Genomic DNA, 12,671 nt, shown 5'->3' on the forward strand with positions numbered 1-12,671 from the left:
GCGGACCCCTGCTCCTCACCCGGAACCTGGGCGCCGCTGGGCTGTGCTACTGGCTCGGGTGGGTGACTGGCCACAGAACGACGCCGGCGACGAGATTCTCGTTGAAATTCTCCCCTCGCCCCTCCGGAGGGAGATTGGAGGATTCTGCAGGGTCTCCAGCATTAGCCCCCTTGCTTCTCTCCGGTTCTGTCACCTCCCGCGGAGTTATTCTTTGCACGTTGCCCCTTCGCTGCATTTCCCTTTGGTACGCCCCCGCCCTGACTCGGAGGGGCGAGGCAGGCGCCCGCATGGCCACTGCGCATGCGAGCCTGCCGCGGGTGGGGGGGGGGGAGAGCCGAGCACGGACCCCGCCCCTTCGCGGCCCCACGCGTGACGTGGCGGGGGCGCCGGCCTCCGCCCGGCTCGGAGCGGTGAGAGTGAGCGGCGGGCGGGCCCGGCACCCAGACCGGGACGGGCCACGGGTGCTGAGATCCTTCAGGAAGGGTGGGGGATGGGGGCCCAGGTGCATCGCGGCCGCTGACCCTCAGGCTCTGTCCGTCCTCCTTTTTTTCCCTTCCGGAAGTGCCGGGATGGGAGGCTGAGCATTTGTGACACCTGCATTTCTGTGGCTCCCTCCTCTTCCCCCCACCCTATATGTTTATCTCCTCGCTTTCCAGATGTTCCTTTTAATCAGGCTGTCGCTTCTTGCGTGAGGAAAAGCACTTCACGTGGAGCAGGAGACGGGTTTCAGACCTGGACCTTACCACTCTTAAGTTGAAGTCCCCGAGCCTCAGTTTCACCCACAGTATTTTTGCCTTGCCTCACCTGGTTTTGAGGATCAGTATGAAGGAGAGGGAGGAAATGGACATTTATTGAGTTCCTCCAAGGCCAAGTACCATGCAGACTGCTTTATCAGCCACGTTTAATTTTCATTACTTGGTGTTCCTAGAGCTCTCATTTCACAGTTCTTAAGCTCACAAGGGTTAACTGACCTGGTCTCACATAGCTGGTGAGTGAGTAGCAGGGAGGGAGTCGGACCTAGCTACTTAGCTCCAAGGCGAAGTTCTCCTCAGACACTTCCCTTGTCTGGGCTCAGCCAAACCCTAGCCCCAAAGCAGCTGCTTCCTATTTCTTTGGCTGAGAATTCTCCCTTTCAGCTTCCTTTTTTTTCAGCAGAGCTCTCTGCTCTGCTTCTGCCTTGATTACTTCCGAAATGAAATGCAGCAAACATTTATTGAGTGGTGCTGGGAGATTAACTTTTGGAGTCAAAAGCCTTGGATTCTTGTCCTGGCTCTGCCACTAATTGGCTGCGTGGTATTGAACAAGTCCCTTGTCTTCTCTGAGCTTTAGCTTCCCTTTGCATAAAATGGGTGAGTGCCCTCTGACCAGAAGGATCTTGTCCCGTTTTCCCTCCCTGTCCTCCAGCAGGCTCTGCGTGGACGCCCAGACCCCTCTGCTCCCCATGGGCAACTGCCAGGCAGGGCACAACCTGCATCTATGTCTGACCCACCACCCACCTCTGGTCTGTGCCACCTTGATCCTGCTGCTTCTTGGCCTCTCTGGCCTGGGTCTTGGTGGCTTCCTCCTTACCCACAGGACTGGCCTGCGCAGCCCTGACATCCCTCAGGTAAGTACCCTTCTGTTCATCCTGATGATGAAGGCCTACTCTTGCTGCTAATCTCATCTCACCTCTCTCCCACTCTCCTTTTGCACACAGGACTGGGTCTCCTTTTTTAGATCTTTTGGCCAGCTGACCCTGTGCCCCATGAATGGGACAGCCACAGGGAAGTGGCAAGAGTCTCACGTCGTGGGCTTACTGACCACCTTGAACTTCAGAGATGGTCCAGACAGGAACAAAACCCAGACATTCCAAGCCACAGTCCGGGGTAGTCAGATGGGACTGAAAGGTGAGATCAGGGAGGATTGTGGGGTCTGGCATCATAACACTCAAGACTGGGCCCTGCCTTTGACTCCACTGACTTGGCAACCTTGGGCACATCCCCGGGCCTTAGTTGCTTTTGCTGTAATGAAGATTAGAAACTTTCAGTGAACGTGATGCCCACAGTGTAGCTTCTCCGTAAATGTTTTCTCTTTCCCCTTCTAGTTCTGTGTTTCTTTGATTTTATCCTTGAGGTGTGATGAGATGGGCTAGGTTTGACTCAGTGTTCCTTCTCATCCTATACCTGCCTCGTCTTAGAGGCATCTTCTTTTTCCTCAGGAATTTCAGAGAAGCATGCTCTGTTCAATTAAACTAGTATCTTAATTGCCTGTTAGGTGCTTAGCACAGTTCTGTGTGCTACAGAGGATACAGGAAAATATTAGACACCATCAATTTGCAACAACCTTATAGTCTTCTGGGAAAATGACAAATGAGAAAAAGAGAAAGTCTTTGGGTGCCATTATTTCCTGTGTGACTTTTGGCCCCAGGTTCCTTATGTAAAAAATAGGGAGATGAAGAAAGAGGAAAGAAAGGTGGAATTTTGTGACTTCTGAGGTCCTTTCCATCACTGCTATCATTCTGAGATTCTCCTGAGTCACATATGGGGGTGGGGGGGTAGGTCTACGTGTGCCCAGATGTACATGAATCTGAACAAAGAACAAGAATAAGGAATGTGTCTGATTGTCTACAGACTTGGGACATTTTCCCCTATTCTTTTTACTTTTAAAAAAATATGTAACAGCTTTATTGAGCTATGATTCACATACCATACAATTCACATATTTAAAGTGTACAGTTATGCTTGTAACACAAAGGTCAAGGGTTTGGATCCCCATGCTGGCCAGCTGCCAAAAAAATAAAAATAAAAAAATAAATAAAGTGTACAATTATAGTTAGAGAGTGGTGCTGATAACACCAACAACCAGGGTTCAATCTCTGTGCTGGCCAGCTGTCAAAAAAAAAAAAAAAAGTGTAAAATTAATGGCTTTTAGTATATTTACAAAAGTATGCATCCGTCACCACTATCCATTTTAGAACATTTTCATCACCCCAAAAAGAAACCCTACAGCTATTAGCAGTCACTCTCCCTTTCCTCCTCAGTCTCTCAGCCCTAGGCAACCACTAATCTATTTTCTGTCTCTGTAGATTTGCCTGCTGTGGACGTTTGATATGATACATGGTCTTTTGTAACTGGCTTCTTTCACTTGTCCTGATGTTTTTAAGGTTCATCCATGTATCTGTACTTCATTTCTTTTTATTGCTCAGTAACATTCATTGTATTAATATTCTAAATTTTTATTCACCCATTCATCATTTGATTAATATTCGGGTTTCCACTTTTTGACTATTATGAACGATGCTGCTATAAACACTCATGTCAGCATTTTTTGTGGACATATGTTTTTTTTTTTTTTTTTTTTTTCCAAAAAGATGACCAGTAAGGGGATCTCAACCCTTGGCTTGGTGTTGTCAGCACCACGCTCAGCCAGTGAGCAAACCGGCCATCCCTATATAGGATCCGAACCCGTGGCCTTGGTGTTATCAGCACCGCACTCTACCGAGTGAGCCACGGGCCGGCCTTGTGGACATATGTTTGAATTTCTCTTGAGAATATACTTTCAGATGGAATATATAACTCTATCTTTTGAGGGTCTGCCAAACTGTTTTCCAGATTGGCTATAACCTGTTACATTCCCACCAGCATCAGATTTCCAGTTTATCCACATCCTCACCAACAATTGTTATTATCTGTCTTTTTGATTATAGCCATCTTAGTGTGAAATGATATCTCACTGTGGTTCTGACTTGCATTTTCCTGATGACTAATGCGATTGGTAATGATTTTTCATGTGCTTATTGGCCATTTGTATATCTTGTTTGGATAAATATATTTTCAGAGTCTTTGCCCATTTTTAAAATTAGGTAATTTGTTTTTTAATTATGGAATTGTAAGTGTTCTTTATTTTCTAGATACAAGTCCCTTAACTGATGAATGATTTGCAGATCTTTTCTTTCGTTTTGTGAGTTGTCTTTTCACTTTGTTGATGGTATTCTTTGAAGCACAGAAAGTTTTTAATTCTGATGAAGTCCAATTTATGTATTTTTTATTTGTTGCTTGTGCTTTTAGTGTCATATCTAAGAAGGCTTTGCCTAACTCAAGGTCACTAAGATTTACTCTTCTATTTTATTCTAAGGATTTCATAGTTTCAGCTTTCAAATTTAGGTATTTGATCCATTTTTAGTTAATTTTTGTGCATGGTCTGAGGATGGGGTCCAAGTTCATTCTTTTGCATGTGGCTCTCCAGTTGTCCCAGCCCCTTTTGTTGAAAAGACTATCCTTTCCCCATTGAAAATCAATTGACCAAAAATGTATGAGTTTATTTCTAGACTCTCAGTTCTTCTCTATTGTCTATATGTCTATCTTTATGCTTGTACCACACTGTTTTGATTACTGTAGTTTTGTAGTAAGTTTTGAAAGAAGGAAATGTGAGTCCTCTAACATTGTTCTTCTTTTTCAAGATTGTTTTGGCTATTCCAGATCTCTTGAATTACCATATGAATTTTAGGATCAGCTTGTTAATTTTTGCTTCTGCAAAGAAGCCCTATTATTATTATTTTTTTAATAATGGTTAGAAACAAAGTAAAAATATCAAAGATTCCTGTGGAGAAAACAATTACCTATGATTGCATCATCCATGCAACAATTATTGAGTACCTACTATGTACCAGGCATGGGGAATACAGCGATCTTCAATACATGGGCCTTCCCCTCAAGGTGCTCACAGTCGAGCTAGGATACAGATGGTAATAGATGGAAATACCTTTCTTTCTTTCTCTCTCTTTTTTTTTTTTAAAGGTGACTGGTAAGGGGATCTTAACTCTTGACCTGGTGTTGTCAGCACCACACTCTCCCAAGTGAGCAAACCGGCCATCCCTTTATAGGGATCAGAACCCGAGGCCTTGGTGTTATCAGCACCATGCTCCCAAGTGAGCCATGGGCAGGCCCTGGAAATACCTTTCAATGTGTGAAGTATAACACAAGGTACAGTGGGAGTACCCAGAAGTCTGTAAAGCAGGAGCAAACCGGCCATCCCTTTATAGGGATCAGAACCCGAGGCCTTGGTGTTATCAGCACCATGCTCCCAAGTGAGCCATGGGCAGGCCCTGGAAATACCGTTCAATGTGTGAAGTATAACACAAGATACAGTGGGAGTACCCAGAAGTCTGTAAAGGAGGAATACCAAAGACAGGCTTTGGTAAGAGTGCAGTGCCTCAGTTGAGGCTTGGGGCATGCTTAGGAGTGAACAGATCTGGCCAGAGGGAACAGCATATGCAAAGACATGTAGATGGAACCACTACGGCATATTTAGGAACTTCCAGGGGTTGAGTTGGGCTGCTGCAGCGGAAGGAATTTGAATGAATAGTGGGTGATGGTCTAAAGAAGGAGGCAGAAGGGCCGAGCCCGTGGCGCACTCGGGAGAGTACAGCGCTGAGAGCGCAGCGACGCTCCCGCCGCGGGTTCGGATCCTACATAGGAATGGCCGGTGCACTCACTGGCTGAGTGCCAGTCACGAAAAAGACAAAAAAAGAAAAGAAAAAAAAAAGAAGGAGGCAGAAACCTATGGAGGGTCTTGTGTGCCCAGGCTAGGTAGCTGGACTTTATCCAGCACATTGGGCAAACTCAAAGATTTTAATCAGGAAAGTAACAGGATTTTGTTTTTGTTGTTCTTTTTTGAAAGATCACACCCTATTGGCTGATTGCCTGGAAGGAATGTGTCCAGACTCAGAAAGACTAGCTACAAGGTGGTTACAATAAAGAGAGGATAAGAACAGCTGAGCTGAGACAGCTGTGTGATCTGAGAGATGTTGCAAGTGTGGGACTGATTCGATGTGGGTGGTGTAGAAGAAAGGGGAGAAGTTCTCTAATAGAATTTTACATGTATGTTTTTCAGTTGCAATTGTGGTGTGTATACCAATTTGTATTTCCCTTTTTTCCCTTACGTGTAAGTGGTGTTCCATATTATTACATGGTCTTCAACATTATTATTATTATATATATATTTTGGGGGCAGATGGCCTATATGGGGATCCAAACCCTTGACCTTGGTATTGTCGGCACCATGCTCTAAGCAACTGAGCTAATTGGCCAGCCCAACATTATTATTTTAATGGCCATAAATTGATATATTAAGTGGCTAGGCCATCATTTGTTAATGCTTTCCCTGTTAAATATCTCTATTGTTTCCTACTTTTTGATGATTTTGATAAAATCACCGTAAACATCTTGGTATACTTTGTATTTTTCCTTTTAGTCCTTTCCTTAGGATTAATTTCTGTAAGTGGTATTACTGAGTCAAAGGGTATGGGCTTTTTTTTTTTTTTTTACTGTACAAATTCATTTTGTTTTGGATTCAGACCATGCAGAAGTATGCAAAGCAGATGTAAAAGAAGTCCACAGTGTGTTGGGCATCCTCTCAGTCCCTCTCTTGTCCATTTAATTGTGACAGATACAGCTAAATTGTCATATACAAGTGAGAATGGCCACTTCCTCACATCTTCAACAATTCTCATTATCATCAATCTTTCTAATTTTTACCAATTTAATGGGTTAAAGAATTACCTGATTGTTTTAATGTACTTTCTCCTTATTCCCAGTGAGGCCGAGCTTCTTCTTAAGGGTTTATTGGACATTTTCAAGTCATATGTGGATTATTTGTTGTGTTAGTCCATTTTCTGTTATGTATAACAGAATACCTGAAACTGGGTAATTTATAAGAAAATGAAATTTATTTCTTATGGTTTTGGAGGCTGGGAAGTCCAAGGTCCAGGCGGTGTATCTGGTGAGGGCCTTCTTCATAGGGACTTTCTGAAGAGTCCCCAGGGAGGTGCAGGTATTGTGTAATAGTCCATTTCTGTTACCTACGCAGAATACCTGAAACTGGGTAATTTATTTTAAAAAAAGAAAGAAAGAAATGTTTTTCTTACAGTTTTTGAAGGCAGGGAAGTCCAAAGACCAGGGAACACATCTGGTGAAGGCCTTCTTTTTGGTGGCTCTCCACAGCAGTACAGGGAATCATGTGGCAAATGGGCTGAGCAAGAGAGCTAACCTGTTCACTCACTCTCCTTATAAAGTCATCAGAACCATGCCTATTACCACCCATTAAACCATCAACTTATTACTCCATGAATGGATCAATCCATTCACTAGGGCATAGTCCTCACAATCTAATCATCTCTTAAAGGCCCCACTTTCAATTACCATAATAGGATTTCCCACCCTCAACACTATTACGGTGGAGATTAATACATGAACCTTTGGGGGACACAATTCAACCCATAGCACATGGTGAGGGGGGAGAGCATGCTAATGTGCTCACTCGCTCTCTTTGTAAAGCCACCGATGCCCTTTCCATCATAACCCGCTCATCCATTAACCCATTAATTCATTAATCCATGAAGAGATTAGTCCATTCATGAGGGCATAACCCTCACAATCCAATCATCTCCCTAAAGTCCCACCTCTCAACATTGCCCCATTGAGGATCAAGCTTCCACATGAGCTTTGGAGGGGACGTTCAGACCATAGCATCTGATTGTATCCTTTGCTCATTTTTCTTTAAAGTTATTTATCTTTTTCTTCTTGATTTATTCTAGAGCGTAAATGTTTTTATAGATTACTTGTATTATAGATATTTCAACCAATCTATCTGTTTTTTTAATGTATCTTTCAGTGTAGAGAGGTGTTTAATTTTCATGAAGTTAGTTTTATTGCTCTTCACCATTATAAAGCCCTTTACGTTTTGTGTCTTTCATAGGAAGGCCTTCTTCACTTTAAAATTAGAAAATATTTGTCTATTTTCTTTTAATACTTAAGGTCTTTTTCTTTTTTTAGTTTGCGTAATTCTTTAATACATCTGGACTTTATTTTATACTGTGAGATAGCAGTCTAACTTTTTACTTTTTTCCACATGGAAATTGTCCCAAGGCCATATACTGAATAGGCCATCCTTTCCCTGCTAATTTAAAATAGGGAGTGAACCTTTTAATGGATTTTGGTACCTAGTGGAAAACTGCTTTCTTTAAAAGGACAAACTAGTTTGTACAACTGACATCAGCAATGTGTATCTGCCCATTTCACTGCAACCTTGTGAGTATTGGCATAATTGTTTTATTGATTGTAAGCTAATTTAAGTTAATTTGTGCTTATAATACACAGTTATTTTCATTTCTCAATGATATAAATGATGGTATATGGAGTACATTGTTGAATAGAATCAATGCCAAAGCACTTGTATTACAGGAAGCCTTCAAAATGAATAGAAGTTTGAAGTTGGATGGTACCCTTCATTTTCTTCCATCTCCTCTCCTGTGCTTCTCACAGGATCCTTTGCTGAAAAGATGGTCCTCATCACAGCCAGGGTGAACAAAGAAAGGACCCTAGGAACCTGCCTATATTTTAGTGCTGCCCCAGGAATCCTGCCTACCAGCCAGCCACCCATATCCTGCTCCGAGGAGGGGGCAGGAAATGCCACACTGAGCCCTAGGATGGGTGAGGACTGTGTCAGGGTCTGGAGTCACGAAGGCCTTGTGCTTACCAAGCTGCTCACCTCGGTAAGAGCCTCAGGTTGGTCGTCAGGGTTTGGTAGATTGCCACGCTGAATGCTGTCTTGAAGGTTCCTGAAGGCAATTTTACCTAGTAGGAAAAGTACAGGCTTTATAACCCTGCCTTGGAGGCTGTGTGACTTAGAGCAAGCCTCTGAACCTTTCTGAGCCTCAGCTTCCTCATCTGTAAAACATGATGCAATCTTTTGATTATTTCCAACAAATAAGGTTTACATGAGAATGACTGTAAAATGCTCAGCACAATGCCTGGTAGTAACAGATTTGATGAATGACAGCTGTTACTGTTTACTATTGTCTTTAAATACAATAAAACGTGATCTCTACCTCAAAGGAATTTAGAAGCGGTAATAAGAGGCAGAATGGGTTAATTGCTATCATAGAGATGTGAGCAGAGTGTTATGTAAACACAGATTAAGGAGCAGTTAGCCCTAACTTAAACATTTATGGAGTGCACTTCACAGAGAAGGTGGCATTTAAGAAAGAGAATTGTGTATAGGAGTTTATAATGTACATAGCGTTTTCAGGTTCATTATCTTATTTCATCTTAAAATAGCCTTTTGAGGTAGGTGTCATTATCCCATTTTACAGATGAGGAAACAGGTTTAGAGAGAAGGAGTGAATTGCCTAAGGCCACACAACTGGTGAAGTGGCAGAGCCAGGATTGCAACCTACTGCTTCTGCTCTATTAGGATGATCCTTGAAGAATGAGGAAGATTTGGGCAAGGAGGGCACTAAAGGAGGTTCAGGAGAGGAGAGATACAGTCCAGGCAAAGGGACAAGCATGAACACAGACCTAGAGATTGAAAGTGTTAAGCCTTTGGGGGCACTCCTTGATGAGAGGCTCAGGAGTGCCTCAGGAGAAGAGGCAGGAGAGACTGCAGGCCCTGATCATGAAGTACTAGCTTTGAATGCCAAGCTAGGACACTAGACTTGACACTGAAGTCCGTGGAGGCTGCTGAGGGTTTTAAGGAGGAGAGAGAAATGCTCCACTGGTGCTGGGTGGAGGAGACTGGCTGAGTGGAGGGAGGGAGGTCAGTTAGGAGGCTGCTGCATATGCTTCCCTGGCATTTGAAAAGACCCTGTGCAGAGCATGACTTCGGAACTTGGAATCAGAGAAGCCCAGGTTTCTAGACCTGGCACTGCTTGCACATCTTTTAAGTGTGGATAAGTCATTATGGGGGTTCAGGTTGATGGTTGGGCAAGAAAGTGGTTTGGAAGCCATTGAGACAAATGTTAGCTTGTATAAAAATAATAATTTCCCTTTAGTAGCTCCCGAGATGTGGAGAGTCCTCTACATCCCGGAGGCTTTTCTCCATAGCCCTTGGGCTAAGGGCAAGATGCCTTCCCACAGGAAGATTCCCCACCCTCCCTCTCTCCATCATTCCCCTTTGCTCCCTGTGCCCACCCCTAGGAGGAGCTGGCTCTGTGTGGCTCCAGGCTGCTGGTCTTGGGCTCCTTCCTGCTTCTCTTCTGTGGCCTTCTCTGCTGTGTCACTGCTGTGTGCTTCCACCCACGCCGGGAATCCCACTGGTCTAGAACCCGGCTCTGAGGGCACTGGCCTAGTTCCCACCATGTTCAGGTGAGGTTCTTTGCTCTAGTCCTGTGGAAGCAGGGGATGGGTTGGGGGTGGCAGTTGTAACTGGGGTAGAGCAGTTCCTTGGAATCCACACTCAAATATTGCTTCTTCTCAGTCCCTGAGAACCCTGTTCAACTACAGCTGTCCCTGTAGAGGCTGGGAACAACTTACACCATCAGTATTCGATATTTTTCTTACTATTTTTATTTTTTTAATTATGAAATATTTAACATTCATGTTGAAAAGCCCAAAAAACATAAAAGTACAGCTTGTCAAATTATTATAAAGTAGACACTTTTAAATAGCACTCAGGGAAAAAGTAGAATATTACGGGAAACCCAGAAGCTCCCCACGGCCCCTCCCTTCCCAAGGAAGCCCTCCATCACCCTAGAAGTAGCTACTTGTCCTGCTTTATGGTTTATTACCAAGTATGCAGTCCTAAACAATATGGTTTGGTTTTACTTATTTTTGAACTATATATAGATGGAATCATCTTTTGTGATTGCTTTCAAGTAACGTTCTGATTATTTTTTTTTTTTAAGATGACCGGTAAGGGGATCTTAACCCTTGACTTGGTGTTGTCAGCACCACGCTCAGCCAGTGAGTGAACCTGCCATCCCTATATAGGATCCGAACCCGTGGCCTTGGTGTTACCAGCACCACACTCTCCCGAGTGAGCCAGGAGCCGGCCTGTAACATTCTGATTTTAAGATTCTCTCATAGCTGTAGTTGACATCCAAGCTTTTGGCAACAATGGTGAGTTAAGAGGTTTCAAGTTTGATGATTCCTTCTGGGTATGAATCATGTTGTCTCACCTTTGTCCTGAAATTCTGATACCCAGTTTTATGATGGAAATTTTGTAAAATTCAGCTTGAACAGCTCATAAGAATCTAATTGATGATGCCCATTTATTGGGCACATAGCACTTTATATGCATCTTATCTTTTCTATTTAGTCACTGTTGCATTCAGAAAAAGTTGATTCTTTTGGGCCGGCCCTGTGGCTCACTTGGGAGAATGGGGCGCTGGTAGTGCCGAGGCTGCGGGTTCAGATGCTATATAGGGATGGCTGGTGCGCTCACTGGCTGAGCGTAGTGCAGACCACACTGTGCTGAGGGTTGCGATCCCCTTACAGGTCAAAAGAAAAAAAAAAAAGAAAGAAAGAAAAAGTTGATTCTTCTAACAAGATCTTTGGAGGGAATTCGACTTCACAAAAGTAGGAGTGGGTGGGGGGCATATTGGCTAACTAGTTCACGTGTCAACTCATTAAGGAGAAAAAATATTTCTGCAAAAAAATCTTCGTCCTGTCATGTGGGTCTCGTATAATTTTAGAGCTGTATGTTACACATCCAGCTGCTCTTGGCTTCAGCTGGCTGCTGTGCCCTAGGAAGTTACTGTGGGAGAAATAGAAACAGCCCAGGCTCAGGGAACTGCTCTGGCTAGAGGAACTGGAAGCTCAAGATCAACTTTGCTTATTTTGCTCAGGGCTAGGCCTAACTGCCCCAGCTACCTAACCTGGGATAGGAAATGATGGAGCCCTCTCAGCTCTGAACTGGGAAAGGAAGGCTTTCTGGACCATGGCAGATCCTGGGGTCCTTAAGCCACCCTAATTGGGATTAAGTGCCTGTCACTATCTTTAGTTGTCAGTCCCTCTGCACCTTCCCCAATTTCTGCATCCATCCCAGAGCTTCCCCTGTGGGCTGTCTGACCTGTCCTGTTTTTTATTTTTTCCTCTCCAGGTGTGAATCAACTTCTGGGGCCTTGGTTATGAGTTGAAAGCAATGTTACAAAAAGTGAAGAGCTGGAATGTGGGGGAAATAAAAGGCTTGTTTTCCCAGTGTTGCCTAAGGTGTTTATTGGGGATTGGATTGAGATGAGAACTTTAGGATTAGACAAGCTTGGGAGGCTTGGGACCTTTTTCCTTGTTGACCCTTTAGTCTGGGATACAGGTTGGCAGGACTTTTGCTACTTCTGCTCTTCCCACGGTTGTGACGTGGCTTTGGAAAAACACCTGGTTTTGATCTCAGCTCTGCTACTTTGTCTTGTTTTCTTCTATGAAATAAAATTGGTAATTCCAGCTAGTTGGGGGGTCTAGTCTTGGAAATGCTTTGAAATAAACGCAGTCTGACCTTGGGCAAGTCATGCAATTCTTCAGGACATCAGTTAACTGAAAGGATTTAACTGATTGAGTTTTACCAACATTGACGTGCAAAGATTCCTCGCACTTGGGGCCTAGTCCGAGCTGAATGGTTGCTAACTTCAGATCAGCCCATTTTCCCGCCTTTTCCGAGCCCAGCAGCAGCCTCCCCTTACCCCTCCCACCTCTACCCTACACGCAGGCGCAGATCACGCAGATCGCGTCTGCTCTCCTTACATCCTTGCCTTGCCCGATCAAAGCTTCCCGTAGCAACAAGCTTCGGCTCGGAGCGAAGGCAGGGCGAGCGCATGCGCCCCGGCTCTCTCCGCCGCCAGTCGTCGGTCTGCGTGCTGGGCTCCTCCCCTTGCAAGCCCAGCCCTTTTTCCCGCTTCCTTCCGCCCCGGGTCCGCGTGGCTG

General features: G+C 44.3%; 1 protein-coding gene across 5 annotated transcripts; it reads left to right on the forward strand.

Annotated features, from left to right (window-relative positions):
* Nucleotides 1-312: 312 nt before the first annotated feature.
* Nucleotides 313-12,031, forward strand: TMEM219 (transmembrane protein 219). 5 transcript variants are annotated; one of them, XM_063100546.1, is made up of 6 exons: nucleotides 313-410; nucleotides 1,405-1,606; nucleotides 1,697-1,886; nucleotides 8,301-8,530; nucleotides 9,954-10,121; nucleotides 11,857-12,031. In XM_063100546.1, the coding sequence occupies exons 2-5, from the start codon at nucleotides 1,442-1,444 to the stop codon at nucleotides 10,089-10,091; spliced, it is 723 nt and encodes a 240-aa protein (XP_062956616.1). In that variant the 5' UTR covers nucleotides 313-410; nucleotides 1,405-1,441; the 3' UTR covers nucleotides 10,092-10,121; nucleotides 11,857-12,031. The 5 variants fall into 5 exon arrangements, with proteins under 5 accessions (XP_062956616.1, XP_062956613.1, XP_062956614.1 ...); XM_063100543.1 differs by having other exon boundaries at nucleotides 329-410; nucleotides 1,408-1,606; nucleotides 11,857-12,030; XM_063100544.1 differs by having other exon boundaries at nucleotides 380-461; nucleotides 1,408-1,606.
* The last annotated feature ends 640 nt before the right edge of the window (nucleotides 12,032-12,671 follow it).

The sequence above is a fragment of the Cynocephalus volans genome, chromosome 6 (assembly GCF_027409185.1).
Source record: "Cynocephalus volans isolate mCynVol1 chromosome 6, mCynVol1.pri, whole genome shotgun sequence".
NCBI lineage: Eukaryota > Metazoa > Chordata > Mammalia > Dermoptera > Cynocephalidae > Cynocephalus > Cynocephalus volans.

Bases quoted from the DNA above. Each gene is read 5' to 3' on its own strand.
- TMEM219 (XM_063100546.1), top strand. From the start codon at position 1,442: ATGGGCAACTGCCAGGCAGGGCACAACCTGCATCTATGTCTGACCCAC. The intron at 1,607-1,696 runs GTAAGTACCCTT...TTTTGCACACAG, and splicing joins GCAGCCCTGACATCCCTCAG to GACTGGGTCTCCTTTTTTAG. The intron at 8,531-9,953 runs GTAAGAGCCTCA...GCCCACCCCTAG, and splicing joins TTACCAAGCTGCTCACCTCG to GAGGAGCTGGCTCTGTGTGG.